The 27,822-nt window shown below is 40.6% G+C and overlaps 1 protein-coding gene across 1 annotated transcript in view; it reads right to left on the reverse strand.

Moving 5' to 3' along the window:
• C18H11orf80 (chromosome 18 C11orf80 homolog) overlaps positions 1–24,395 on the reverse strand; it is a 105,023-nt gene extending 80,628 nt beyond the window's left edge. Inside the window, exons 1-3 of the mRNA XM_038563790.1 lie at positions 24,265–24,395; positions 18,206–18,347; positions 12,155–12,208 (exon numbers count right to left, since the gene is read on the reverse strand). Of these exons, the coding sequence (XP_038419718.1) occupies positions 12,155–12,208; positions 18,206–18,347; positions 24,265–24,294 (226 nt within the window). The 5' untranslated portion in view covers positions 24,295–24,395. The remainder of the gene's footprint in view (positions 1–12,154; positions 12,209–18,205; positions 18,348–24,264) is intronic.
• Between the last annotated feature and the right edge of the window lie 3,427 nt (positions 24,396–27,822).

The raw sequence follows: 27,822 nt of genomic DNA on the forward strand, positions 1-27,822 counted from the left end.
CATATAGTCAAACTTCTGAAAAGATATACTAGAGATGGTGAAGTAGTTGCTATAAGACTGATTCATCTAAGGCCATGGAGCTAATGACAGACAGATCTTTTCATTACAACTTAGTATTTCAAATTTAAGTTACAAAGAGAATTTAAAGAAATACCACTTGGACAACCTCAATCTTTTCAAGTAAAACAGAAGGTAAAGAAATTTGTTTAAATGCGTACAGGTAGGTTGGAGCATATAATAATGGAATTATATAAAAGGATAATAAATATTAAAGAATAAATAAAATGGACAGCCCTGGTGGCGCAGTGGTTTGGTACCACCTGCAGCCTGGGGTGTGATCCTGGAGACCTGGGATCGAGTCCCACGTTGGGGTCCCTGCATGGAGCCTGCTTCTCCCTCTGCCTGTGTCTCTGCCTCTCTCTCTCTCTCTCTCTCTCTCTCTCAAATAAATAAATAAAACATTAAAAAAAGAATAAATAAAAGAATACTTTTTGGACAACCCTCATAAATTTAGAAATTCTGCTTAAATTTATAGTGTACCAAGTTCCCACTGTTACGATTTGTACTAGCAACATTTGGCTGCTTGGAAATAAGAACAGATAAAGCAAATAGTGGGGATTATCTAAGCTTGAAGACTACAAGAAAGGAAAGATAGAAAGTCAAGGCAGCAGGGGATTATACTGTGCCAAATGGTTAATTAACTGTGGGCAGGGAGGCCAGAAGGGGTGGCAATATAAAGAAGAGAGAAGGAAAGGGGAAGATGAGAGTTCAAAAAACTTCAATTCCATGTAACAACTTTTTCTTTCTTTCTTTCTTTCTTTCTTTCTTTCTTTCTTTCTTTCTTTCTTTCTTTCCTTTCTTTCTTTTTTTTTCAAGATTTTATTTAAATTCAAGCTAGTTGGGATGCCTGAGTCGCTCAGTGGTTAAACATCTGCCATCGGCTCAGGGCGTGAACCTGGAGTCCTGGGGCTGGAGTCCCACATCGGGCTCCCTGCATGGAGCCTGCTTCTCCCTCTGCCTATGTCTCTACCTCTCTCCGTGTGTGTCTCTCATGAATAAATAAAATATTTTTTAAAATTAAAAATAAATAAATTCAAGCTAGTTAACATATAGTGTAGTATTAGTTTCAGGGGCAGAATTTAGTGATTCATCACTTGCATATAATACCCAGTGCTCATTCCAACAAGTGCCCTCCTCAGTTCCCATCACTCATTTACTCCCATCCACCTATCCACCTACCTTCCAGCAACCCTTTGTTCCCTATAGTTAAGAGTCTCTTATGGTTTGCCTCCATCTATTTTTACCTTATATTTTTCTTCCCTTTCCCTATGTTCATGTTTTGTTTCTTAATTTCCATTAGTAAAATCAAAGTTTGTCTTTCTCTAACTTATTTCACTTAGCATAATACACTCTAGTTCCATCCATCTTGTTGCAAATAGCAAGATTTCATTCTTTTTGGTGGCTAATATTCTTGTGTGTGTGTGTGTATGTGTGTGGCATGTATGTGTATACACCTTTGTCATTCATCAGCCAATGGACATTTGGGCTCTTTCCATATTTTGACTACTGTGGGATAGTGCTGCTAACATTGGGCAGATTTATTTTAAACCTGAAATATAATTCACACCATAAATTTCACTACTTTAAGTGCCTTTCCGTATATTCACAACATTATACAACCATCATCACTAATTCCAAAACATTTTTATTACTCCAAGAAGAAAACTCATATCCATTAATAGTAACTCCCCATTCCTCCTTCCTCCCACTAATCTCCTTTGGATGTGCCTCTATGGAGTTGCCTATTGCAGACATTTCATATAAATGGAATCATAGAATGTACAGCCTTCTGTATACAGCTTCTTTCACTTAGCATGTATCCAATTTTCAATCATGTTGTAATATATATCAAGACCTCATCATTCTTTTTGACTGAATAATATTCCATTGTATGGAGAGAGCACATCTTGCCCGTTAATTGATGGACACTTGTGTTGTTTTCAATTTGGGGCTATTAGGAATGATGCTGCCATAAATATTAGTGCATTAGATTTTGTGTAGACATTTCTGAGTGAAGATAATTCTAACTTTTCAAGGAACTTCCAAAGTAGCTGTACCATTTTACACCACCATCAAAGTATGAGGAACTCGATTCTCTATATCCCTGCCAATATTTTTTTTATTACAGTCCTACTAGTGGGTATCAAGTAGTACCTCATTATGGTTTTGATTTGCATTTCCCTAAAAACCATGATGTTGAATATTGGCCATTTACATGGATAAATGTTGTCCTAGTCTACTCAGGCTGCCATAACAAAATACCACAAACTGGGTGGCCTAAGCAATGGAAATTTACTTCATACAATTTTGAAGGCCGAAAGGTTCGATATCAGGGTGCCAGCAATTCAGTTCCTGGTAAGAGCTCTCTTCATGGCTTGCAAAAGCTGCCTTCTCATTGTGTCCTCACATGGCTTTTCCTGGAAGGGTACACTTGGAGAGATATTTCTTTCTTCATCTTTTTATAAAACCACTAATCCCATCATAAAGGCCCCACCTTCATGACCTAGTCTAACCCTAATTACTTCCCAAAGGCTTCATCTCCAAATACCCCTGCATTGGGGATTAGGGCTTCAACACAGGAATTTGGGGAGGACACATACATTCAATTCGTAACAAATGTCTATTCAGATCCTTTGCCTATTTTAAAATTAGTTGTCTTTTTAATGTTGAGTTATAAAAGTTGTTTTTGTACTCTGGATGTTAGACTCCTATCAGATACATGATTTGCAAATATTTTCTCCAATTTTATAGGTTTTTTTCTAAGCTTTTTTCTTTTTTCCCCAGTTTTATTGAGGTATAATTGATATATAGCATTGTGTAAAGTTATAGTGTACAACCTATAAATCTGATACTTATATGTTCCAAAATGATTACCACCTTTGCCTGAGCTAACACGTCCATCACGTCACAAAATTGTCTCTTCACTTTGATAATGTTCTGTGAAATACAAAGGTTTTTAATATTGATGAAGTCCAATTTATTTTTCCTTTGGCTGCTCATGCTTTAAATGTCTTATCTATGAAGATTTACATCTACATTTTCTTGTAAGAATTTTATAGTTTTAGCTCTTAGATATAGGTCTTTGTTCCATTTTTTAAAAGATTTTATTTATTTATTCATGAGAGACACAGAGAGAGAGAGAGAGGCAGAGACACAGGCAGAGGGAGAAGCAGGCTCCACGCAAGGAGCCAGACATGGGACTCGATCCCGGGTCTCCAGGATCAGGCCCTGGGCCAAAGACGGCACCAAACCACTGAATCACCCGGGCTGCCCTCTTTGATCCATTTTGAGTTAACTTTTATCTATAGTGTCATATGACTCTTTAAAATGTGCTAAATGGGTAACCATAAAGTCTACTCAGGAAATAATGTCCTTATTCCCATACCAGCCAAATTCACTGCTATAAGCAGCTAACATTGTCTGCTATGGAGATGAAATGGATATGGTAACCCAAGAGGCCAGAGCTGGACCAATTAAGCATCTAGTTGATTACCCAATGAGGGGTAACAACAGTTCGAGGATTTTAAGCCAAAGCAGATACAATGCAGGCTAGCTTCCTCTACCGAAAAAAAGCCACTCGCCTGAAGTAGGAGCCAACTCCCAGGATATCTGATACTAAGAGCTGTCCATGGGATGCCTGGGTGACTCAGCGGTTGAGCGTCTGCCCTCAGCTCAGGGCATGATCCCGGAGTCCTGGGATCAAGTCCCATGTCGGGACAGGGAGCCTGCTTCTCCCTCTGTGTCTCTGCCTCTCTCTCTGTGTGTTTCATGAATAAATAAATAAATCTAAAAAAAAAAAAAAAAAAAAGCTGTCCTTTTCTTCCTCTTCCATCTACTCAAGCTCAGAAGGAAAAGAAACATGTCAAGATTCATGTCCTTTCCATTCCCTTTCCCTTCACATCAAATCTTTTTAAGATGTTATTCATTTATTCAGGAGAGACAGAGAGAGAGAGAGAGAGAGAGAGAGAGACATAGGCAGAGGGAGAAGCAGGCTCCCCGTGGGCAGCCCAATGTGGACTCAATCCCTAGACTCCAGGATCAGGCCTTGAGCCAAAGGAAGACTCTCAACCACTAAGCCACTCAGGGGTCCCCTCTCACATCAAATCTTAAACATATTCTCAATAGTGAAGTATGATTAGATATTTAACAGGGAAAAAAGTAAAGAAATATTAAGGAAGCAAAAGAAGACAAATTTCATTCTTTTTTTTTTAATTTTATTTTAGTTTTTTAAGTAATCTCTACACCCAGTGTGGGGCTCATACTCACATCCTCAAGATCAAGAGTCACATGTTCCACAGATTGAGCTAGTGAGGCATCCCAATAAATTCATTTATTTTAACTTCTCTTGATGTTTAATCAATCTTTTCTTTTTGAAGTCTTGCCACATGTTATGCAAATTTCATAGCAAGAGACTATTTAAAACATATCAAAAGTTTGGATTTAATGTGGACTCACAGGGTAACCAATGACCTATGAGTCCACAAACTCTTCCCTTACCACTAAATTTAATATATCAGGCTGAGGTAAAGCTCAGTTTCCTCATCTTGGAAAAAGAAATTGTGATAACATGTAAATTTGACCTACCTCTGGAGAATGAATGAAATCATGTTTACAAAAACGAGCTCCTGGGGAGAAAGTGTTGGGTGAGTACTGAGCCTTAGAGTTGCTGATCTTGTGAAATATAAAATTATAATAGATATTTAATCTTTGAATACGAGAATCTCAGATTTAAAAGTATGTATTTAGTCAGACATCCAAGAGTTCACCATTGCAAATTTCTCACTCAGTGATGAGCAAGACTGGACCTATCAATCTAACATACAAAAACCATGACTCCTCACTTCCTTTCACAAATTAACAAAAAGGACAAAATTAAACTAAACTTTTTTGTAAAGTCTCCCTAATGGCAAAAGGGTGGAGTACAGAGAAGAGGCAAAAACTAGACTGTCATAATCATATAACCATACATCAATAGCACAGCTGTCTTCCCTACTTTCAAAGGCTGTTATTCTTATCTAGTCTTTTGAAGAGGAAAAAGAAAAGGCTGTAAATTTTCTGACCTGGGAAATACATCTGAACATGATTGGCCAAACTATATCTTACAAAAGTGTTAAATTATGTCAATAAACATGGGAATAAGGAAGAGATAAAAAGAGATTAAAAGATAAAAAGAAAAAGAAATCAAAATAATATGAACGGAAGAAACAAGAAAGAAACAGCAAAATAGGGACCTATAAATACGGCCTTTTTCATATTCCCCCATCTTACCACTCTACCCTTTTTTTTTTCCTCTTTTTCTCACTAGAGTAAGGATGGTAAGAACTAGCATCTAGATCCAGGCAAGATGGACAAACTAAAACCATCACACTTCACCAAACAGGTATTTATAATAGAAGTAGTTCTATTATAAATGGATAAATAGATATATATGCTTATATATATGCATATAAAAATAATTTTTAATAAATGGATAAACATATCATGAAGAATAATAGTACATATATTAATAGGAACTAATGAGAATTTTTAAACATGTAAGAATTTATCTATCTTAATGGGCATCATCCTTCAAAGTACAGAAGTTATTCTAATTGACAGAAGACCTCATATCTGGTCTGAGATGTCTTAACCTTTTTTTAAAAAAAAGATTTTATTTATTTATTCATGAGAGACACAGAGAGAGAGAGGCAGAGACACACGCAGAGGGAGAAGCAGGCTCCACGCAGGGAGCCCGATGTGGGACTCAATCCCAGGTCTCCAGGATCAGGCCCTGGGCTGAAGGTGGCGCTAAACCGCTGAGCCACCCGGGCTGCGGGGCGGGGAGGGGGTCTTATCCTAATAAGCAATAAAGAGAGTCATCAAAGCAGGAACTTAAATATATGTTTAAATTAATATATAGCTGAACAAATAATAATTATAAACACCAAAAGAAGAATTAACAAAAATTAAATTAGATTAGATAATGGAAAAAAGAAAAAAGAGGATCCTAAAAAAAAACCTCAAAATGTATAAGCCTTGAAAATTATGAACATTAGTATCATTGAAAGAATTGGAGAGGAATCCCTGGGTGGCGCAGCGGTTTAGCGCCTGCCTTTGGCCCAGGGCGCGATCCTGGAGACCCGGGATCAAATCCCACGTCGGGCTCCCGGTGCATGGAGCCTGCTTCTCCCTCTGCCTATGTCTCTGCCTCTCTCTCTCTCTGTGACTATCATAAAAAAAAAAGAAAAAAAAGAATTGGAGAAATTACAGAGCAAGTTAGCTGCAAGAAAATGAAACCCATTTTAGATATGTTACACATAGATTTCTTTTTTTAAGATTTTATTTATTTATTCATGAGAGATACAGAGAGAGAGAGAGAGAGAGAGGCAGAGAGAGAGAGAGGCAGAGACACAGGCAGAGGGAGAAGCAGGCTCCATGCAGGGAGCCTGATGCAGGACCTCCAGGATCATGCCTTGAGCCGAAGGCAGAAGCCCAACCACCAAGCCACCCAGGCGTCCCCAGCACATAGATTTCAAAGGAACCTTCAAATGGAATAGTCTAATTGACAGTCAAACCTGGAAACATGTTAGTGATAGAGAAGAAAAAACTTAAGTCTCATCAGCACAAAATACTAAAACTTTAAAAGTAGAAAAGCTATCTGAAGTAAATATAGTATTATAATACAGAATAATGAAGGGATGAAAGGCATACTGGTGACTGAACTTTAAGGAATATCCTCTGGGCTACCAAAGAAGCACCCTGAATATGCATATCTTCATACAGCATTTATCACATTATATTTTATTTTCAGAGCTATCTCTCCCTATGACTTCCTGTTTCAAAGCAGATGTTCAATTAAAGGTTTTCTGGACAAAGGACAAAAGTATGAATAGTTAGGAACCAGAGAAAAAAGTGAGCAAAAAGAGAACATAAACCATTAGAGAAGGAGTAAAATCTTGGTCACTATTTATTAATCCAACATAAATAAAACACCCAGAAATAAGAGCCTGTTTGTATACAAATTGATCTGAAGTATTCCAGATCCAGAGAAAATGTACCTTGATAAGATCCTGATAGAAGAGACTGAAGAGTAAAGAAAACTGAAGCTGGATGGCTATACAACAGCATAGTCCCCCCAAAGAGGGGTCAGATCTTATTTTAGGCAGGGAGAGACATAAACCAAGCAATAAACAGAACATAGTTAAAGTAAATTCAGAGGCATACTATTAATTTTGTAAAAATAAGTATTTTTTAACACCTGGAAATCCAATGGTTAATGAGTCAGCCACCAGAGACTTCCTAATGAAGCTAATTAATCAGTGTAAAGATTTGCAAACAGACCAATTTAAAGCAGTTTGTTAATAATGTTATAGGAATGCTAAATAAATAACCATAGTAATAAAGGCATAATTAATGGTGCATAAACCAGGTTGCTAAGGGATTTAAATCTTAAACTTGGACAATTTCCTTTGTGAATTTCACTGAGTTATTTTTGTTACTTATTAGTAAAAATAAGTAATATTATTGACTGAAGGTTAGTACTATAAGCCTGGAGAGGGATGCCTCGGTGGCTCAGCAGCTGAGCGGCCTTCAGCTCAGGGCGTGATCCTCCAGGGCAGGGACTGAGTCCTGCATCAGGCTCCGAGGAGCCTGCTTCTCCCTCCTCCTATGTCTCTGCCTCTTTCTCTGTCTCTCATGAATAAATAAATAAAATATAAATAAATAAATAAATAAACAAACAAACAAATGCCTGGAGAGAAGACAGGCTGAAGTTGGCTACTGAATATGACTGACCATGAGCAAATGACTCAATTTTTTTTTAATATTTTATTTTTTCATTCATGAGAGACAGAGAGAGAGAGGCAGAGACACAGGCAGAGGGAGAAGCAGGCTCCAAGCAGGAAGCCCAATGTGGGACTCAATCCCGGGTCTCCAGAATCACACCCTGGGCCAAAGGTGGCGCTAAACCACTAAGCCACCAGGGCTGCCCAAATGACTCAATTTTTATTGTGTACTTGATATGCAGTAATTCCTCTTTGTACAAAAAGTTAACCACCTGTACTTTATCACAAGGATATTAAAACAGATTAAATAAATGGCTTAAAATTGCTGCAAGCTTTTAAAATAATTAAAGTTAAAACTAACTTACCAGGACACAAATTGTCTAAAGTTTGTATTAGCATAATAAACAGGGGGTTATTCCATAACCTAAATTCAACTCAATACATTCTCTCCAGGTATTAACAGTGGTAATAAAACCACTTCCTTGTACTTGCATAGTTTTTCACTTTTGTCAAAGCACTTTCACAAATATTAATTGAAGAAATAGGGCAGCCTGGGTGGCTCAGCCATTTAGCGCTGCCTTCAGCCCAAGGTGTGATCCTGGAGACAAGATCTAGTCCCACTTTGGGCTCCCTGCATGGAGCCTGCTTCTCCCTCTCCTGTGTCTCTGCCTCTCTTTCTCTCTGTGTCTCTCATGAATGAATAAATAAAATCCTTTTTAAAAATTGAAGAAATAGTGTTTTCTACAATCTGATCACTAATTGTACAGGCATGGTAAGTGTAAGTTATGTTGCAAGAAATATTCCTATCGGGATCCCTGGGTGGCGCAGCGGTTTGGCGCCTGCCTTTGGCCCAGGGCGCGATCCTGGAGACCCAGGATCGAATCCCACGTAGGGCTCCCGGTGCATGGAGCCTGCTTCTCCTTCTGCCTATGTCTCTGCCTCTCTCTCTCTCTCTCTCTCTCTCTCTCTCTGTGTGTGACTATCATAAATAAATAAAAAAAAATTTAAAAAAAAGAAATATTCCTATCTCCTCCCTAGTGCTAATAATAATATACTCCCTGTTATTTATATGGATTTTCACTCCTTTCAAACCACTTTCACACATATTAACTAGAGAAGTGGCGTGAGGAATGATCTTTCCATTCTTCACATCATCCAAAGGACAGAATTCAAAAAAGCAGAGGACTAAAGATTGATAAATAGATTAGATGGGAGTACCTGAGTGGCTCAGTTAGGCGACTGCCTTTGGCTCGGGTCATGATCCCAGGGTCCTGGGATGGAGCCCCATGTTGAGCTCCCTGCTTGGTGGGGAGTTTCCTTCTCCCTCTTCCTCTGACTACCCCTCCCCCAGGTTTGTGCTCTCTTGTGCTCTGTCTCAAATAAATAAATAAAATCTTTTAAAAAATAGATTAGATGGATTTGAGGCAGTCAACTCATATTCTTAAAGCTGGATTCATGTTACCCAAAAGTCTTAGAAACAGAACAAACTCTCCAGGACAATAAGCTGATTCTCCCTATCTTTTAAACAGGCTGTGGCAGGTAGCAGAATTAAATAATTAAGATATCTTAAGTATGGGGACCCCTGGGTGGCTCAGTTGAGCGTCCTTTGGCTCAGGGCATGATCCTGGTGTGGGGATTGAGTCCTGCATCAGGCTTCATGCAAGGAGCCTGCTTCTCCCTCTGTCTGTGTCTCTGCCTCTCTCTCTGTCTTTCATGAATAAATCAGTAAAATCTTAAAAAAAAAAAAAAAAGTTAAAAAAAAAAGTTATCTTAAGTATGGGCATAAGGGGAGAAACCAAATCTGTCTTGATCACCTCTGTAACCCCTCCATGTCAAGCACAAGGCTCAATGTATAGTTAATGCTCAATAAAGCAACATTACAATGATTACCACAGGGTGAACATTCTACCCAAGCTCCCACAGAATATCTATTATGGAGCTATTAGTTTTCCTCCACAATTACTGCTTTCAATGTGTACACACCAAGAAGAATCTAAAGAGTTGGGAGACATGTCAATGGTTCAGTTGGTTAAATATCTGCCTTTGGCTCAGGTGGTCCCAGAGTCCTGGGAGCCAGCCCCACATGTGTGTGTGTGTCAGGGGGGAAAAAAATCCCTGCTCAGCGGGGAGCCTGCTTCTCCCTCTTCCTCTGCCTGCCAATCCTTCTGCTTGTGCTCGCTCGCTCTCTGTCAAATGAATAAATAAAATCTTAAAAAAAAAAAAAAAAGAATCTAGGATACAGACTACTGGAAAGTAGATTCAGAGGGCCAAGACAATTCCAAAGGCTAAGGAAAATATACCTGATAACCTTAGTTTGGCAAGCAAACACTTTTAAATCCCCATGCTTAAACTAAAAATTACTTCAGCATACTGGTACAGCCATTCTGGAAAACGGTATGGAGGTTCTTCAAAAAGTTAAAAACAGAGCTACCCTATGATCCAGTCACTGCAAAAGTGACTGGGTATTTACCCAAAAGATACAAAAATACTAATTCAAAGGAATATACGCACCCAAATGTTTACAGCAGCATTGTCTACATCAGCCAAATTATGGAAACAGCCCAGATGTCCACTAACTGATGAATGTATAAAGATGTGAAATATAGGGCACCTGGGTGGCTCAGCAGTTTAGCACCTGCCTTTGGCCCAGGGTGTGATCCTGGGGTTCTGGGATCGAGTCCCCCATTGGGCTCCTTGTGTGGAGCCTGCTTCTCGCTCTGCCTGTGTCTCTGCCTCTCTCTCTCTGTGTCTCATGAGTAGATAAATAAAATCTTTAAAAAAATCTTTAAAAAAAAAGATGTGAAATATATATCTATACTATACACATGATATATAATATTACATAGTATAATATATACACTTGTATACACAATGGAATATTAGTCATAAAAAAGAATGAAATCTTGCCATTTGCAATGATGTGGATGGAGCTAGAGTGTATTATGCTAAGCAAAGTAAGTCAGAGAAGAACAAATACCTATGATTTCACTCATATGTGGAATTTAAGAAATAAAACAAATGAACACAGGGGAAAAGAGAGAGAGAAGCAAACCAAGAAACAGAATAAAGAGAACAAGAAGAGAACAAACTGATGGTTACTAGAGGAGAGGTGGGAGGGAGAATAAGTAAAAAAGGTGATGAGGCTTAAGTGCACTTAGTGTGATGAGCACTGAGAGTTATATGTAAGTGCTGAATCACTAAATTGTACACCTGAAACTAATATTACACTGTATGTTAACTGGAACATAAATAAAAACTTTAACAAATAATAATTAAAAAATTAAAATTACTTCAAAAAAGAAGTTCCAAAAGGGAAAATTATTTCCTATATGTTTATGTCTTTAGACATCTTGTGAATTGTAAATATAGTTTCTTCTTCTTCTTTGATATCACCAAGATAGAGGAAGGTACTTTTATGTAGTAATTGAGTTACTGGGAATGTGGATCTAAGTAAAATTTTTAATTGACTGCATTTTAGAAAGCAACAAGAAACACTACCATCTTTTTAAAAGTCCAATGGTAAAATAAATAGTCCAATGGTAATATATTTCATAAACACTTATAACATTACACTGCTCTGATGTAGTTTTTTATTGTTTCCATATTTTACACATAGCACATTTTTTAAAGTAATGACAAACATAAAGATAAAACATCACAATCTAAAAAAAAAAAAAAACCCACAATCTATGTTCCAAATTTAACTGGAGGTTTCTTTTAAAAATTATTTAGTGAAATTTGTAAATTATGCATTAGGAAAAGACAGGCCCATTGGATACTCTACAAACCACACAACTATAGAAGATAAGTTTAAAAGCACAAGTTCTCAGATCATTTGATCTCCTTAAATATGTGTATGTCCTTTAGGATTATTCTCAAATCAAAGGAAAGAACTAAAACCAAGGTCACCTAAACCATACCAACTTTGGCATATGTTGTACAGTATTAACACTCAACAAAACAATTTATAAAAGCCTCCTTCACACATTATTTCTTTGAGATAGATAGAAACAAATACTTTACCAAAAATTTCATTTTATATACGTGATAATTTTGCCTGAGGTTGTATACAGAGTATTCAAAGAGGCTATGTTTTATAGATCTGTATTTTATAGATCATCTTTCAGTAGGATTGCCGGATAAAATATTGTATGGAACATACTTACGATACAAAATTACTCATCATTTATCTGAAATTAAAATTTAAGTGGGCATCCTGTATTTTTATTTGCTATATCTGGCAATGCTATCTTTCAGTTTGTCTGTTTCAGAAAATACCAAATTCACTGCCAGGAAAAGATTTAATCTCGTGAAAGTAATTCTTTATTTACCTTTTAGGAACTTCCTGAGAACCAAACCATCATAAATGCTTCCCGCAGAAGCAACTGTAAGAAAGAGAATACAAAGAAATATCACAAACAGATTTTATCTAAAGAACCCAATGGGAGCCTAAAAACACTGTTTATAGATACAGAACATTAAAAGGTAACCACTCTGTAATGAGTTTACTGAAAATGGAGGCACCAAAGAAGCATTATGAGGCTACAATGACTCTCAGGGAGCAGAATAACTTCTTAGAGATGAGAACTAAATGGCAAGTCTTTTCACCTATATCCAATACCACGACTGCTTCTTTAGGTAGTACTACTCCCGAGAGAAAGGGATTATAGGAAGACTGCAAACTGTAGTCTGTAATCAGAAAACTTGTCAGTAACCCATATTCCAGTATAAGATTCAATTAAAAATTTTGGCCCTTTTAAACAATTTACTCTCTAGCAGAAAATATTAGACTATCAGGTAAGAATTCTCCATACCTAGAGTTAGAAGTCTGAACATCAGAACACTTAAAGCAAGTCTTTTTTTTTTTTTTAAGATTTTTCTATTCATTTGTTCATGAGAGGCAGCGAGAGAGAGAGAGAGAGAGAGAGAGAGAGGCAGAGACACAGGCAGAGGGAGAAGTAGGCTCCCCCCAGAGAGCCCCATGTGGGACTTGATCCCAGGACCCTGGGATCACGACCTAAGCCAAAGGCAGATGCTCAACCACTGAGCCGCCCAGGTGCCCCTTAATTGTTTTTTTTTTTAAGTAAACTCTACCACCAATGTGGGGTTCAAACTCACAATCCTGAGATCAAGAGTCACATGCTCAACTGACTGAGCCAGCCAGGTGGCCCTAGAGCAATGATTCTCCAGCGTAAGAGTGTGAGGAAGGAAGTAGGGACCTAAGAGGGAAAAAAAGATCAGAACCACCTGGAGACTTTCTAAATTGAACATCTCTCCCCCACAGGGTTAACCCACAGTTAAGAATCTAAGAATAACTGCCACAGGAACCAATGAAAATGTGTATATCCCTCCAGAAATGTGTATTCTTCAGGCAGGGAGAAAAGGTTGAGAATAACTGAACTACAGTAAGAGGCAACACCATTATCTAAACGTGTGCTCTCCAAATACAATAACTATTAGATATATGTGGCTATTTAAATTTAAACTTAGCTAACTTAAATTAAAAATAAGATTCCTCAGTCACACTAGCCATATTTCAAGTGGTCATTAGCCAAGTGTGGCTGGCTAATGGTTACTGTACCGAACAGCACAGATATAGAACATTTCTATCATCACAAAAAGTTCTACTAAAATGCTATTAGAGCAGTGCTTTAGGTTTCCAGATTTTGAATGATTCTAGACAAATGGTATTTCAAAAGGCCTGAGCCCAAGTAGCACAGAACATTCAATAAAAGACAATCATCTCGGGGCAATTGGGTGGCTCAGCCAGTTAAGTATCTGCCTTCAGCTCCAGTCATGGTCCTGGGGTCCTAGGATTGAGCCCCCCATGGGGCTCCCTACTTTGCAGGGAACCTGTTTCTTCCTCTGCCCCTGTGCTCTCTGTTGCTTTCTCTCAAATAAATAAATAAATCTAAAAAAATAAATAAAAAAAATAAATCTAAAAATAAAATAATAAATCTAAAAAAATCTAAAAAAGACAATCATCTCTTTTTTCTTAACATTCCTCACAGGCATACACTAGTTCTAACTTAAGGAGAGTGGGTCACTGGGACACTAGTGGACAGAGATGGCAGGTGGAGTGGCAGGCCCACACTAGTGATTAGTGAGGAGATGAACAATAATAAGAAAAAAAAAATACAACCTATACATCTCACAGTGTGTTTATGATGTTTCTCAATTGCGTATGTCACACTGTTTCTTCAAACATCCTTTTTAAATTTTAACAAGGACCATATCAACAATTGTTGAAAGTGGGTCACTTTTGGTGAATATACTCAGAGAACAATTATCCTGCCTGCTCCACACCCCTTTTAGTCCCTAATTCTCAACTCTCTTTCTAATGTTTCTGTACTAAAGTGCTATCCTTCAAATGCAAAGATAACAGTAGAGGCTTATTTGTAAAGCACATATTTTTAAAGCAACAGCATTCCCCAAAATTCTTTCTGAAGAGAAGATGATATATTTTTAAAAAGAGCTACAAGATCTAATATGTCTGGGAAATGCTGTATACTATAGTCCGTTTTTGAAGATTCACAGTCTACACTGGCATAGCTAAGGTTCTGAGAACATATAATGAAACTCATCTGATTATTTTTTGAGACAGAGAAGTGGGGGAGTTGGCAGCAGCAGAGAGAGAATCTTAAGCAGGTTCCACACCCAGTGCAGAGCCCAACACAGGGCTCAATCTCACACAACCTGAGATCACCACCTGAGCTGAAATCAAGAGTCTAATGCTCAACTGACTGAGCCACCAGGCAGCCCTCATTTGATTTTAACCAGAATTTCCCAAATTTAGATGACTACATAATTCCTTCCTCATAACTCATAAACTGACCGTAGCACACTTTGAAAAACACTGCAATAAATAATATATTAAAGACTTCAACAATTATTGATGGAAAAACTATATAGTGACTTCTCAGTTTCTCTTAATGGATCATTCAAATAATAATATTTGTGGGTGTGTTTTGAGTTGAATTTTGTGCTTCTAAAAGAGATTTTGAAGAACTAAGCCCTGCTACTTGTGAATATGACTTTATTTGGAAATAGGGTCTTCACAAATGTAAACAAGTTACGATGAGGTCATACTGGTTAGAGTGGACCTAAATCCAATTGTTGTCCTTTTAACTAAGAAGGCTGTGTGAAGACAGAAACATATAAACACAGTGGAGAGTATTTCATGAAGGCAGAGGCAGAGACTGTAGTGATATGCCTACAAGCAAACACCAAGGACTTGCTAGCAACTACCAAAGGCAAAGAGAGAGGCATGGAATAGATTCCTCCCTCAGAGTCTCCAGAAGAAATCAACCCTATTTAGACCTTGATTTTGCACTTCTGGCCTCCATACCTGTGAGGAAATAAGTTTATTTTATGTTTGTGGTACTTTGTTATAGCAGCCTTAAATAACTAATATATGGTTTTTCATCATCAGAGATTTCAGACCAAACACACCATTTCATACATTCAAGTAAAGATGGCAGATTGAACATACACATTATCTTTACTACCTCCTCCTGAAATGGCAGTAAGACAATAGAAAAGGGTTATTTTTTAGAGGAACAAACCCATGAGGATAGAGAAGAGACAAAGATGAGTATAGTAAAATTCTAGAAACTGAAAATCAGAAGGATTAGAGGGAAAGGATTCAGGGGACCTTAAAAATCAAATTATAATCCAGAAAAGGAGGGCACCTGGGTGGCTCAGTTGGGTAAGCATCTGCCTTTGGTTCAGGTCCTGATCTCAGGGTCTTGGGATTGAGCCCCGCAATCAGGCTCTCTGCTCGGCCGAGAGTATGCTTCCCCCTCTGTGCTCTTCCTCTCATTCTCACTCTCTCTCAAATGAATAAAATCTTCAAAAAAAAATAATTTTAAATCCAGAAAATGGAACGGCCAAAAAACAACACGAATAATGCAATAAAATCCCCAAAAGACTCAGGAATGACAGAATCACGAACTTATGGAAGTAGGGGTAGGGAGGGAGCTAAAATAAGGAGAGTTAGTTTAAAAAATGAATTTAAGTAGTCAGCTCCCTTTTTTTTTAGATTTTATTTATTTATTCATAGAGACACAAAGAGAGAATGAGAGGCAGAGACACAGGCAGAGGGAGAAGCAGGCCTCATGCAGAGAGCCCCAGGCGGGACTCATTCCAGGATCATGCCCTGGGCCACAGGCTGCGCTAAACCACTGTGCCACCAGGGCTGCCCTAAGTAGTCAGGTCTTTAGATTATTTTCTCCACTCAGCATTCTAGGGTCACCTTCCTAACCTTGGTGGGGGAGAAGGAAGGGTTATTCTTTTAAGATTTTATTTATTCATTCATGAGAAACAGAGAGAGAGGCATAGGCAGAGGGAGAAGCAGGCTCCCTGTGGGGAGCTGATGCAGAACTTGATCCCAGGACCCCAGGATCATGACCTGAGCCAAAGGCACATGCTCAACCATTGAGCCACCCAGGCGCCCCAGAAGGATTATTCTTTGAAAAGAAGAAGCATGAGTTTTCCAGTTGAGGACCAAAGTTGTATTAAAAATAACTGGCCTGAATGAACATAAAGACTGAATGCTGAGTTATCTCTCTTACCCCTCCATCCTAGAACACTTGTAAAATCTGGCTTTTTCTCTGCCTGATGAGAGGCAACAAATTTATGCCTAGAAAAATATAACAGAATATATATCGAACATTAATTAATAGTTATCTTAAGAGGAAGCTGGGATCCCTGGGTGGCGCAGCGGTTTAGCGCCTGCCTTTGGCCCAGGGCGCGATCCTGGAGACCCGGGATCGAATCCCACGTCAGGGTCCCGGTGCATGGAGCCTGCTTCTCCCTCTGCCTGTGTCTCTGCCTCTCTCTCTCTCTCTCTCTCTCTCTCTCTCTGTGTGTGTGTGTGTGACTATCATAAATAAATAAATTTTTAAAAATTTAAGAAAAAAAGAGGAAGCATATGGGTGGCTCAGTTGGTTAACCATCTGCCTTCACCTCAGGTCATGATTCCAGGGTCCTGGGAATGAGCCCCGCATCCCTGCTGATCAGGGAACCTGCTTCTCCCTTTCCTGCTCCCCCAGCTTATATGCACTCTCTCTTTCTCTCTCTCAAACTCTCTCTCTGTCAAATAAATTTTTAAAATCTTTTAAAAAGTAATTATTATCTCAAGGGATGAAATTACTAGAAAGTCTCATTTTCCATAATATATTTCTGTAATGTTGGAATGTTTTATGATAAGCATGTATTTCCCTTCCTTCTACAAAAAAAATATGAAAATTATTACATAAAGATCAGAGACAATAAAGACAATAAAGAGAAGAGAGAGGCCCCTATATTTCACATGGGCTGAAGAAGTCCATTTGGCTCAAAATGTCTATGGAACTGGATCTCTTGCCAAAAGCTACTGTGGTCAAGTCCTCTGCTTTGAGTGAAATCAATCCTGCTACCTTGGCCAGTTTATTGGATTAGAATCAATGCATAAACTAATAACCATATACAGACCAACATCACCCTAGCCATCATAACCAAAACTTTCTTATGAATGGTGGGAACTCTGTCCAGTCAGAGTAGAGTTCATGCACAGTAACAGCAAACCAGCCTATCATATCTCTCTCAAGGATATATTGCTAGATACCCAAAGGGAAGAAAGGGCATTTCAGTTCAGTGAGATAATGTCTTATAGAGCCTAAAGTACTACTCAGTCTCAACTGGGACTCAGGGTGACTCCTCTAAGGCTGACAAGATAACTTCATCCCACAGTATCCTTCAGTAAACCTACAGACAGATACACTCTCTTCTCTCTCTCTCTTTCACACACACACACACACACACACACACACACACACACAAGTAACCAAACAAAAAAGGATCACTTCCAAAGTTCAAGACAATAAGTTGTTCCAGGGCCACTCAATGCATCAGCTTCCCTCAAGGGTGTAGGCAAAAACGAGAGAAAAAGAGTCAAGTGGAAAAGGTTTATTTTCAAACTAATTGCAAATTACAATTATTAAAGTATGCACCATTTGTCATTTTCTTTCTTTTCCTTTATTTTTTGGCTCTCTTCTAACTACCAAAGTCTGAACATATAAAAGGAGATAAAATTCAATGTAATATAAATATGCTGTGAAAGAGGAGGTTAAAACCAAGAGCAAGGAGATTGTTTCTGAGAATTCTTTTTTTTTTGTTTGTTTCTGAGAATTCTTAAGCCAGTAAAATATTCCTCTGAAAAGAGTTTTGTAGAACACATTTGTAAATCTATCACCAGATACTTATTACATGATTATTTAAGTTTTTTAACTATTCAGTAACCCTGGAGTGATAACATGATAAAAGATTATGACTAACTGAAAATTTTAATTATAACAAATCATAACAAAGACAGAAAATCAATTATTTCTTCCCCTACTTACTAGTTGTTACACAATGAAGAGTATTTGCCTGGTGCTTAGAATTTAATGCTTCCATGGAAATCACTAGCTGTCGTTCTAGCAACGTTCCCTTTGATACTCCTGCTGTTTCACACTTCCAGTGAATTATTAAATATTTCAAAATCTGAAAAGGGCAGAATTCAAAGGAAACAAATCTTTAGAAATCATGGTGGTAATAAATTTATGACAGTTGAATTAACAATCCTAATTTCCAAAAAATAATATTCTTGCTTGCAAAATGTCAGATTTACATCTATTCAGAACAAAGCACTGTGTCTAAACAAAAGAAGTAACTAGGAAAGTGACATAAGAAATTAACACAATACTCAACAGGACAGGAAATGGAGACAATAAATTGCTTTATTTAAAGGGTAGGTTCGGGAAGCCTGGGTGGTTTAGCGGTTGAGCGTCTGTCTACCTTAGCCCCAGGGGGTGATCCTGGAGTCCTGCAATCCAGCCCTCATGGGGCTCCCTGCATGGAACCTGCTTCTCTCTCTGCCTGTGTCTCTGGCTCTCTCTCTGTTTTTCTCTTGAATAAATAAAATTTTTAAAAAATAAATAAAAGGTAGGTTTATCTGGAAATAATAATTCGAAAAAATTATGTGGGAGTTTGTTTTTCCTGTTTCTTTTTTCCTCCCCCAAGTAAAAGCCAATATGAAGACTATGAATAAGAATGGCATCTGGTTATGAATCATCTTTATTTTTCATTAAATCATCCTGAGGATCAGAATACTAGTTAAAAGCACTGGCTTTGGAGCCAGATATCTGGGTTTGAGTCTCTGATGTGCTATGTGATCTTGGGGAAATTATTTAACTCCTCTCTACCTCAGCTTCCTCATTTACGAAAATGAGGACAAAACTACCACGTATGGCTACTGCTAAATGTAAACAAAATAAGAGCAAAATGCTTAACATGGTGCCTGGCATAGATAATAATAGTAAATGCTTAACAGACATTCGCTTTTATTTCTAGTAAGTTTATAAGCAGTTAAGACTGCACACAATATTTTAAGTTGAACAGGTTTCAACTGTCCAGATAAAGCATCCAATCTTGAGGAGACAAATTTAAAATATTCTGTATTTAGGGAGCTGCCAAATATATCAATCAATTAATAACCAAAGTTAAGACATACTTAGATAATAATACACTTATACTTGGTGACTTCAATCTAGCGCTTTCTACACTCGATAGGTCTTCTAAACAAAACATTTCCAAAGAAACGAGAGCTTAAATGATACACTGGACCAGATGGATTTCACAGATATCTACAGAACTTTACATCCAAACTCAACTGAATACACATTCTTCTCAAGTGCACATGGAACTTTCTCCAGAATAGACCACATACTGGGTCACAAATCGGGTCTGAACCGATACCAAAAGATTAGGATCATCCCTTGCATATTCTCAGACCATAATGCCTTGAAATTAGAACTAAATCACAACAAGAAGTTTGGAAGGGCTTCAAACACATGGAGGTTAAGGACCATCCTGCTAAAAGATGAAAGGGTCAACCAGGAAATTAAGGAAGAATTAAAAAGATTCATGGAAACTAATGAGAATGAAGATACAACCGTTCAAAATCTTTGGGATGCAGCAAAAGCAGTCCTGAGGGGGAAATACATTGCAATACAAGCATCCATTCAAAAACTGGAAAGAACTCAAATACAAAAGCTAACCTTACACCTAAAGGAGCTAGAGAAAAAATAGCAGATAGATCCTACACCCAGCAGAATAAGAGAGTCAATAAAGATTCGAGCAGAACTCAACGAAATCGAGACCAGAATAACTGTGGAACAGATCAACAAAACCAGGAGTTGGTTCTTTGAAAGAATTAATAAGATAGATAAACCATTAGCCAGCCTTATTAAAAAGAAGAGAGAGAAGACTCAAATAAAATCATGAATGAGAAAGGAGAGATCACTACCAACACCAAGGAAATACAAACGACTTTAAAAACATATTATGAACAGCTATACGTCAATAAATTAGGCAATCTAGAAGAAATGGACGTATTTCTGGAAAGCCACAAACTACCAAAACTAGAACAGGAAGAAACAGAAAACCTGAACAGGCCAATAACCAGGGAGGAAATTGAAGCAGTCATCAAAAACCTCCCAAGACACAAAAGTCCAGGGCCAGATGGCTTCCCAGGGGAATTCTATCAAACATTCAAAGAAGAAACCATACCTATTCTACTAAAGCTGTTCGGAAAGACAGAAAGAGATGGAGTACTTCCAAATTCGTTCTATGAGGCCAGCATCACCTTAATTCCAAAACCAGACATAGACCCCACCAAAAAGGAGAATTATAGACCAATATCCCTGATGAACATGGATGCAAAAATTCTCAACAAGATACTAGCCAATAGGATCCAACAGTACATTAAGAAAATTATTCACCATGACCAAGTAGGATTTATTCCCGGGACACAAGGCTGGTTCAACACTCGTAAAACAATCAATGTGATTCATCATATCAGCAAGAGAAAAACCAAGAACCATATGATCCTCTCATTAGATGCAGAGAAAGCATTTGACAAAATACAGCATCCATTCCTGATCAAAACTCTTCAGAGTGTAGGGATAGAGGGAACATTCCTCAACATCTTAAAAGCCATCTTCGAAAAGCCCACAAATATAATTCTCAGTGAGGAAGCACTGGGAGCCTTTCCCCTAAGATCAGGAACAAGACAGGGATGTCCACTCTCACCACTGCTATTCAACATAGTACTGCAAGTCCTAGCCTCAGCAATCAGACAACAAAAAGACATTAAAGGCATTCAAATTGGCAAAGAAGTCAAACTCTCCCTCTTCGCCGATGACATGATACTCTACATAGAAAACCCAAAAGACTCCACCCCAAGATTGCTAGAACTCATACAGCAATTTGGCAGCGTGGCAGGATACAAAATCAATGCCCAGAAGTCAGTGGCATTTCTATACACTAACAATGAGACTGAAGAAAGAGAAATTAAGGAGTCAACCCCATTTACAATTGCACCCAAAAGCATAAGATACCTAGGAATAAACCTAACCAAAGAGGTAAAGGATCTATCCCCTAAAAACTATAGAACACTTCTGAAAGAAATTGAGGAAGACACAAAGAGATGGAAAAATATTCCATGCTCACGGACTGGCAGAATTAATATTGTGAAAATGTGAATGTTACCCAGGGCAATTTACACGTTTAATGCAATCCCTATCAAAATATCATGGACTTTCTTCAGAGAGTTAGAACAAATTATTTTAAGATTTGTGTGGAATCAGAAAAGACCCCGAATAGCCAGGGGAATTTTAAAAAAGAAAACCATAGCTGGGGGCATCGCAATGCCAGATTTCAGGTTGTACTACAAAGCTGTGGTCATCAAGACAGTGTGATATTGGCACAAAAACAGACACATAGATCAATGGAACCGAATAGAGAATGGAACAGAATAGAGAACAGAATAGAGAACAGGATAGAGAATGGAATAGAATAGAGAATCCAGAAGTGGACCCTTAACTTTATGGTCAACTAATATTCAATAAAGGAGGAAAGACTATCCACTGGAAGAAAGACAGTCTTTTCAATAAATGGTGCTGGGAAAATTGGACATCCACATGCAGAAGAATGAAACTAGACCACTCTCTTGCACCATACACAAAGATAAACTCAAAATGGATGAAAGATCTAAATGTGTGACAAGATTCCATCAAAATCCTAGAGGAGAACACAGGCAACACCCTTTTTGAACTCGGCCACAGTAACTTCTTGCAAGATACATCCACAAAGGCAAAAGAAACAAAAGCAAAAATGAACTATTGGATTTCATCAAGATAAGAAGCTTTTGCACAGCAAACGATACAGTCAACAAAACTAAAAGACAACCTACGAATCGGAGAATATATTTGCAAATGACGTTATCAGATAAAGGGCTAGTTTCCAAGATCTATAAAGAACTTATAAAACTCAACACCAAAGAAACAAACGATCCAATCATGAAATGGGCAAAAGACATGAACAGAAATCTCACAGAGGAAGACATAGACATGGCCAACAAGCACATGAGAAAATGCTCTGCATCACTGGCCATCAGGGAAATACAAATCAAAACCACAATGAGATACCACCTCACACCAGTGAGAATGGCGAAAATTAACAAGGCAGGAAACCACAAATGTTGGAGAGGATGGGGAGAAAAGGGAACCCTCTTACACTGTTGGTGGGAATGTGAAATGGTGCAGCCACTCTGGAAAACTGTGTGGAGGTTCCTCAAAGAGTTAAAAATAGACCTGCCCTACGACCCAGCAATTGCACTGCTGGGGATTTACCCCAAAGATACAGATGCAATGAAACGCCGGGACACCTGCACCCCGATGTTTATAGCAGCAATATCCACAATAGCCAAATTGTGGAAGGAGCCTCGGTGTCCATCGAAAGATGAATGGATAAAGATGTGGTTTGGGAACCCTGGGTGGCTCAGCGGTTTAGCGCCTGCCTTTGGCCCAGGGCGCGATCCTGGAGTCCCGGGATCGAGTCCCGTGTCTGGCTCCCGGCATGGAGCCTGCTTCTCCCTCCTCCTGTGTCTCTACTTCTCTCTATGTCCATCATAAATTTAAAAAAAAAAAAGATGTGGTTTATGTATACAATGGAATATTACTCAGCCATTAGAAATGACAAATACCCACCATTTGCTTCAACGTGGATGGAACTGCTGAGTGAAATAAGTCAATCAGAGAAGGACAAACATATGTTCTCATTTATTTGGGGAATATAAATAATAGTGAAAGGGAATAGAAGGCAAGGGAGAAGAAATGGGTAGGAAATATCAGAAAGGGAGACAGAACATAAAGACTCCTAACTCTGGGAAACGAACTAGGGGTGATGGAAGGGGAGGAGGGCGGGGGGTGGGGGTGAATGGGTGACGGGCACTGAGGGGGGGCACTTGACGGGATGAGCACTGGGTGTTATTCTGTATGTTGGCAAACTGAACACCAATAAAAAATAAATGTATTATTAAAAATATTCTGTATTTAATTCCACTATTTATAAAAGCACACTCTCACTTCCACACTAAAGTATCACAGGGAAAATTACTACCTCTTTTAAGGCGAGGAGATCTCAGAGAACTTGGGAATGAAGATCCTAATTTGCACCCAAGTTTCTAAGAATGGCTTCCAGACATTTCTACAATCCAGCACTTTCCTTCACACAGCCTCTGATTTAGTGTGCTCCCCTCTGTTAAGATCTTCCCGCAGTGGCTTTATCCGTAGATTGCAATAGGGAAAACAACACTGGCCTGGGAGTCAGAAGCTCTGGGTTCTAGCCTAGCCTCCGTCTGTAAAATCGAATCCTTCAACTTGGAGGATAAGGCCTTGAAGGCAAGAGGACCGGGCGAACGCTCAGGGGCCGTCAGGTCAACCCCGTCAGGCCTGTGGTTCTGTTCTGTCTAGTACCCCTTACAAGACCAAGGGCTAAGAATGTGAGCAGGTGGCGGCTCTGAGGGTGCTGCCATGGGTGAACTCACGCAGCGTGGCGGCGCGGGACGCCCCATCCCACTTTCCAGAGCGGGAAAGTTCCGGGACGCGCAGGGTGGTAGAGGCCGAGGGGGAGGCCTCTGCACCACCTTCCACCACCCAGACCCAGGCCTGCGCCCCACGCCACACGAGTCCGCCTCTCTCCTACTTCGCCCGCCCTGGCCTCGCCTTGCGCCCGAGGCTGCCCAGTAGTCTTTCCTGCGCACCCCCTCCGCCCCGGGGAGAGGCCCCCTTCACTCCAGGCTGGTTTCCCCGGCCCTGACCTGGGTGTCCGCGAACGCCTAGCAAACACTTCAGCTCCTGGGGCCTCGGTCTTCTGGGCTGTGAAATGAGGCGTTCCCCCAACTGAGGCGCCGTCCCTCATCTGCTCCTCACAGCACCGTGTGGGGCCAGCGAGCTTCCGCCGAATCACCCCACTCCCACCTCAGGCACCACCAGACCCCTCTCCCCAAACTTTGCGGTTCGCTCACGAAACCCTCCTCAGAGGGTCCTTCTCGGCCTTCTCTCCTCCCTGGCATCACCTCGCATACTGCCACGGCCGCCCCTTCCATGGCGCGGGGGCAGCGGCAGCGACGCCCACCACCTGCTGCCCGCTGGGACGTCGACCTCCGCCGACGCCCACGCCAGGCAGCGCAGAGTTCTTCCCGCCCGCGCGCGCGCACGCGCGCCCCGCCCCCTGGCCCACCGCGCGTGCGCACTTCACGCCGCACCGCCCCCAGGCCGCGAGCAGCCAGGGCTTGCCCGGAGCGGTGGGGAGGTGCCGGGAGCCGCGAGGGTCGTGGGCGGACGGATGGGCGAGCCGCCGGGCTGGGGAGAGCCTGCGGGCTGCGACTGAGGCTGGTGGCTGCGGGAACGAGGCCAGGCGAAGACTCTCCTTCCTCTGGAAAGAGACTTTCCCACAGTCCCGCCGAGGTGCAGCCCTCAGCCGGGAGGAGCTGCTGAGGCCCGGTGCGAGATCCCCAAGCCTGTTCTTGACTCCCCCGCCGCCTCACCTCCTGCCGGGGCTGCCCCAGGTGCCCTAGACCTGCCTCTGGTTCCCAGATTTAGCAAATAAAATTACAGGACGGCCAGCTAAAACTGAATTTCAGATTTTAAAAAAAATGTTTTTAAGCTACGAATATCCCTCGAAATCCTTGGGACTTAAGTATACTAAAAAATTATTCGCTCATCTGAAATTCAAAACTAGGCATCCTGTATTTTACCTGGCAACTGCCCCAAGCATGTCCCCAGCCTAATCCCAAAGTGCCTGGCCAGCCCCAGGCAGGACCTAGAACGCCCCGCCCCACGTTTGGCTCTGCACTAAATATGCCAACGGCCGGAGCTGGTTTTCACGGGCTTCAGCTGACTCGACAAGCTCTGGGGTTTTCAGTGTTCCCAGCTGGAAGGAAGATATTACTCCAGACCAGCTGCTGGACTTCGGGCAGGTTCAGGGAGGGACGTGGTGAGCGGGGCTTGAGCCCAAACTGATAGTCTGGCAGCTGGTTCCCCAGGCAGCTGAAAGAAAACAGGTGAGAGAGATTCTTGTGTAGCAAAGAGTTGCCCAAGGAGAAGGGTGGGACAGGGTGTTGGCTGCTTTCCTTCAGGGAAAATTCTTCCACCCCAACTCCAAGAAGCCAGGATTGGACAGAACAGATGGGGGAGCTGGCAGAGTGCCCACCCAGTACACAACCTTGGTGCTACTCCAGAGAACGTGTCTGCTAAGATCTGAATCATAGCCTTGGCCAGCCCATGGCCAGTGCCTTTGACCACCTTCTCCAGCACAATTGCTCACAGGTAGACCTACTGGAGAAAGGTAGCTTTTATTTCTGGAAAATTCATCATAAAACCATCTCAGACTTGATAAGAAAGCTGGCATTAGGGGAATCCTTGGAGCCTACCTCTCCCTTTCACTGTCTTCTCTCTCCGGTGTTCCTTTTAGGCAAAGGAGTTGCCAAGGAGAAGGGAGCTAACATTTATTGAATGACTTCATGTTGTCTGACACCACTGGCTCTTTACACAAGTTTTTTCACTCTCACAACTATCTTGTGAGATCCTTACTATATTCACTATCCATCAGTGAGGAACCAAGGCGCTGAGGATGGCTCTTCAAAAATATTTCCCATAGAGAGTTCTGGCTCAGCAGGAAATGCCCCACCTTGAGAGCGGCATTGGGAATGAAGGGTGGAGGAACAGTTGGAAATGTAGAAGTACCTCAGATGAATTGGTTGTCCTGGCTTCCAGCTTTTGGTCTTGGAGTGAGCTTCAGGGATGAACATGCAGTGGAGTACCCAACACCATCCTAGAGTCAGAGGAAATCTAACAGAGGCCAGGGACACAGCCACCTTCCATACTGGATGTGGGCAGAAGTGAGGAGGGGAGCCTTTGATATGAAGGCCTGCCATCAGGACTTCCATAGTATAAACCCTTTTAGTTAAGCAACATGGTGTTGTTTGTTTAGGTAGGCTCCATGCCCAACATGGGGCTTGAACCCATGACTCTGAGATCAGGAGTCCCACACTCAACTGGCTGAGCCAGCCAGGTGCCCCCTTTAGACAAAGTTTGATGCGGACTTGACGTTTGGTGGGCATCTACTCTGTGCTAAGTGGTCTTCACTTTTTCTTATCTGTTTTAAGTCATCCTCCCAGTATTGTATGGAAGGTGTTATCCTTGTTTTATAAAGAATGAAGATGAGGTTCCAAGAAGAGGTTGTATGGCAGTGAGTTGTAAATGGAGGGCCAGAATCTGAAACAAACATCTCTTAACACTTCTTTCTGCTCCCCGGCGCATCTCCTACTTGGATGTGATTGCTTGTCTGAGGTCTGTGGTATAGGAACATTAACTCTACCATGTAAAGCCAGTCCCTCCATTCAAAAACTAAGGAATCAATGAACTTAGATGCCCTCCTCTCCCACAAACTAAGGTTTGAATGAACGGAAGCTCCTAACCCTTCAATATGTGCCCCATCCTGCTTGGGGTCTGGTAACTAATATACTATTGGACTCTGCATTATTAAAATTGTTTTTACTCAGATCCCATCCTCAGAGAAGTAGAATGTCAGAGTCATAAGGGACCGTAGAGGTTATCAATTACCTTCAATCAAGGAAGAAATTTGAGTTCCAAAGTTAAGGTCACTTTAGTCAACCAGGTCAGCCAAGGAGCTTTGGGATGCTGCTCTGGACATTTTTAGCCCTGGTGTTCAGGGTCTTATTATTAGTGTCTTCAGGGGGCCAGTTATCCCCAGTCCTTGGACTTAGTGGCATATTAATTCTCCTTAATATGCAGACATTTATGCACCCATCTCAGTATTTAGAATAGTGTTGCATGTCTGCTTTGAACATCCTGCATATTCTGAGAAGAAATCCTCTGGATAGAAGAGACCCTGTCTAAAGAGCCCCAAGTTGGTTCTGACCCAAACCCAAGGGTTAAAGTGGAACCAGAAATCTAAGAAATGCTGCCAGGTCAACAGTGACATTTGACATTTTAGGAACTGCTGAGCTGTCTTTCCCTTTTAAATGTGCCCTCTCTGTGTATGTCATTCCTAGACACCTCTTAGGTCTACCTTGTGCTCAGGCTCCTTTAGAGCATTCAAAAGCCCTGAAAAGATAGACCATAGGAACTGAAATGGAAAATATCCCTGAGGTCTCCTTTATCGGACTGATGCAAAACTAAATCCATTTGAGAAGTTTCTTTCCCCCTGGGAAACTACTAAAAGAGGCTGTTTCCCATACACGCAATAGGAAAGGGTTAACTGCTTCTCTCGGGTCCTGAGCCAAGTCTGTCCCCCACCAGTTCCCATAACCGGGTTTCCTGAAATGGAGCAGGTCCCAGGTGCCTCTCCACTAATCACATCCTTGGAAATGGGGCCAGGAAGCTCAGATTAGCTCATCCCTTCACCTTCTTGAGGCCTTCTCCACCTGGAGCACAGAATCTGGGGCAGCTTTGCTACTCACCTCCCTCTCTGCTTTCCTATCTGGGGTCAGACAGGGATGTTCTCACAGAGGTATGTTAGGTTTTGGGGGCACTAGAGGCCATAGTGGTGCCGACTTTTGTACCAATTCTTGGACTACAGCATTTGTCCTTCCTCATTCTAAGACTTATGG

The sequence above is a fragment of the Canis lupus genome, chromosome 18 (genome assembly GCF_011100685.1).
Source record: "Canis lupus familiaris isolate Mischka breed German Shepherd chromosome 18, alternate assembly UU_Cfam_GSD_1.0, whole genome shotgun sequence".
Taxonomy (NCBI): Eukaryota; Metazoa; Chordata; class Mammalia; order Carnivora; family Canidae; genus Canis; species Canis lupus.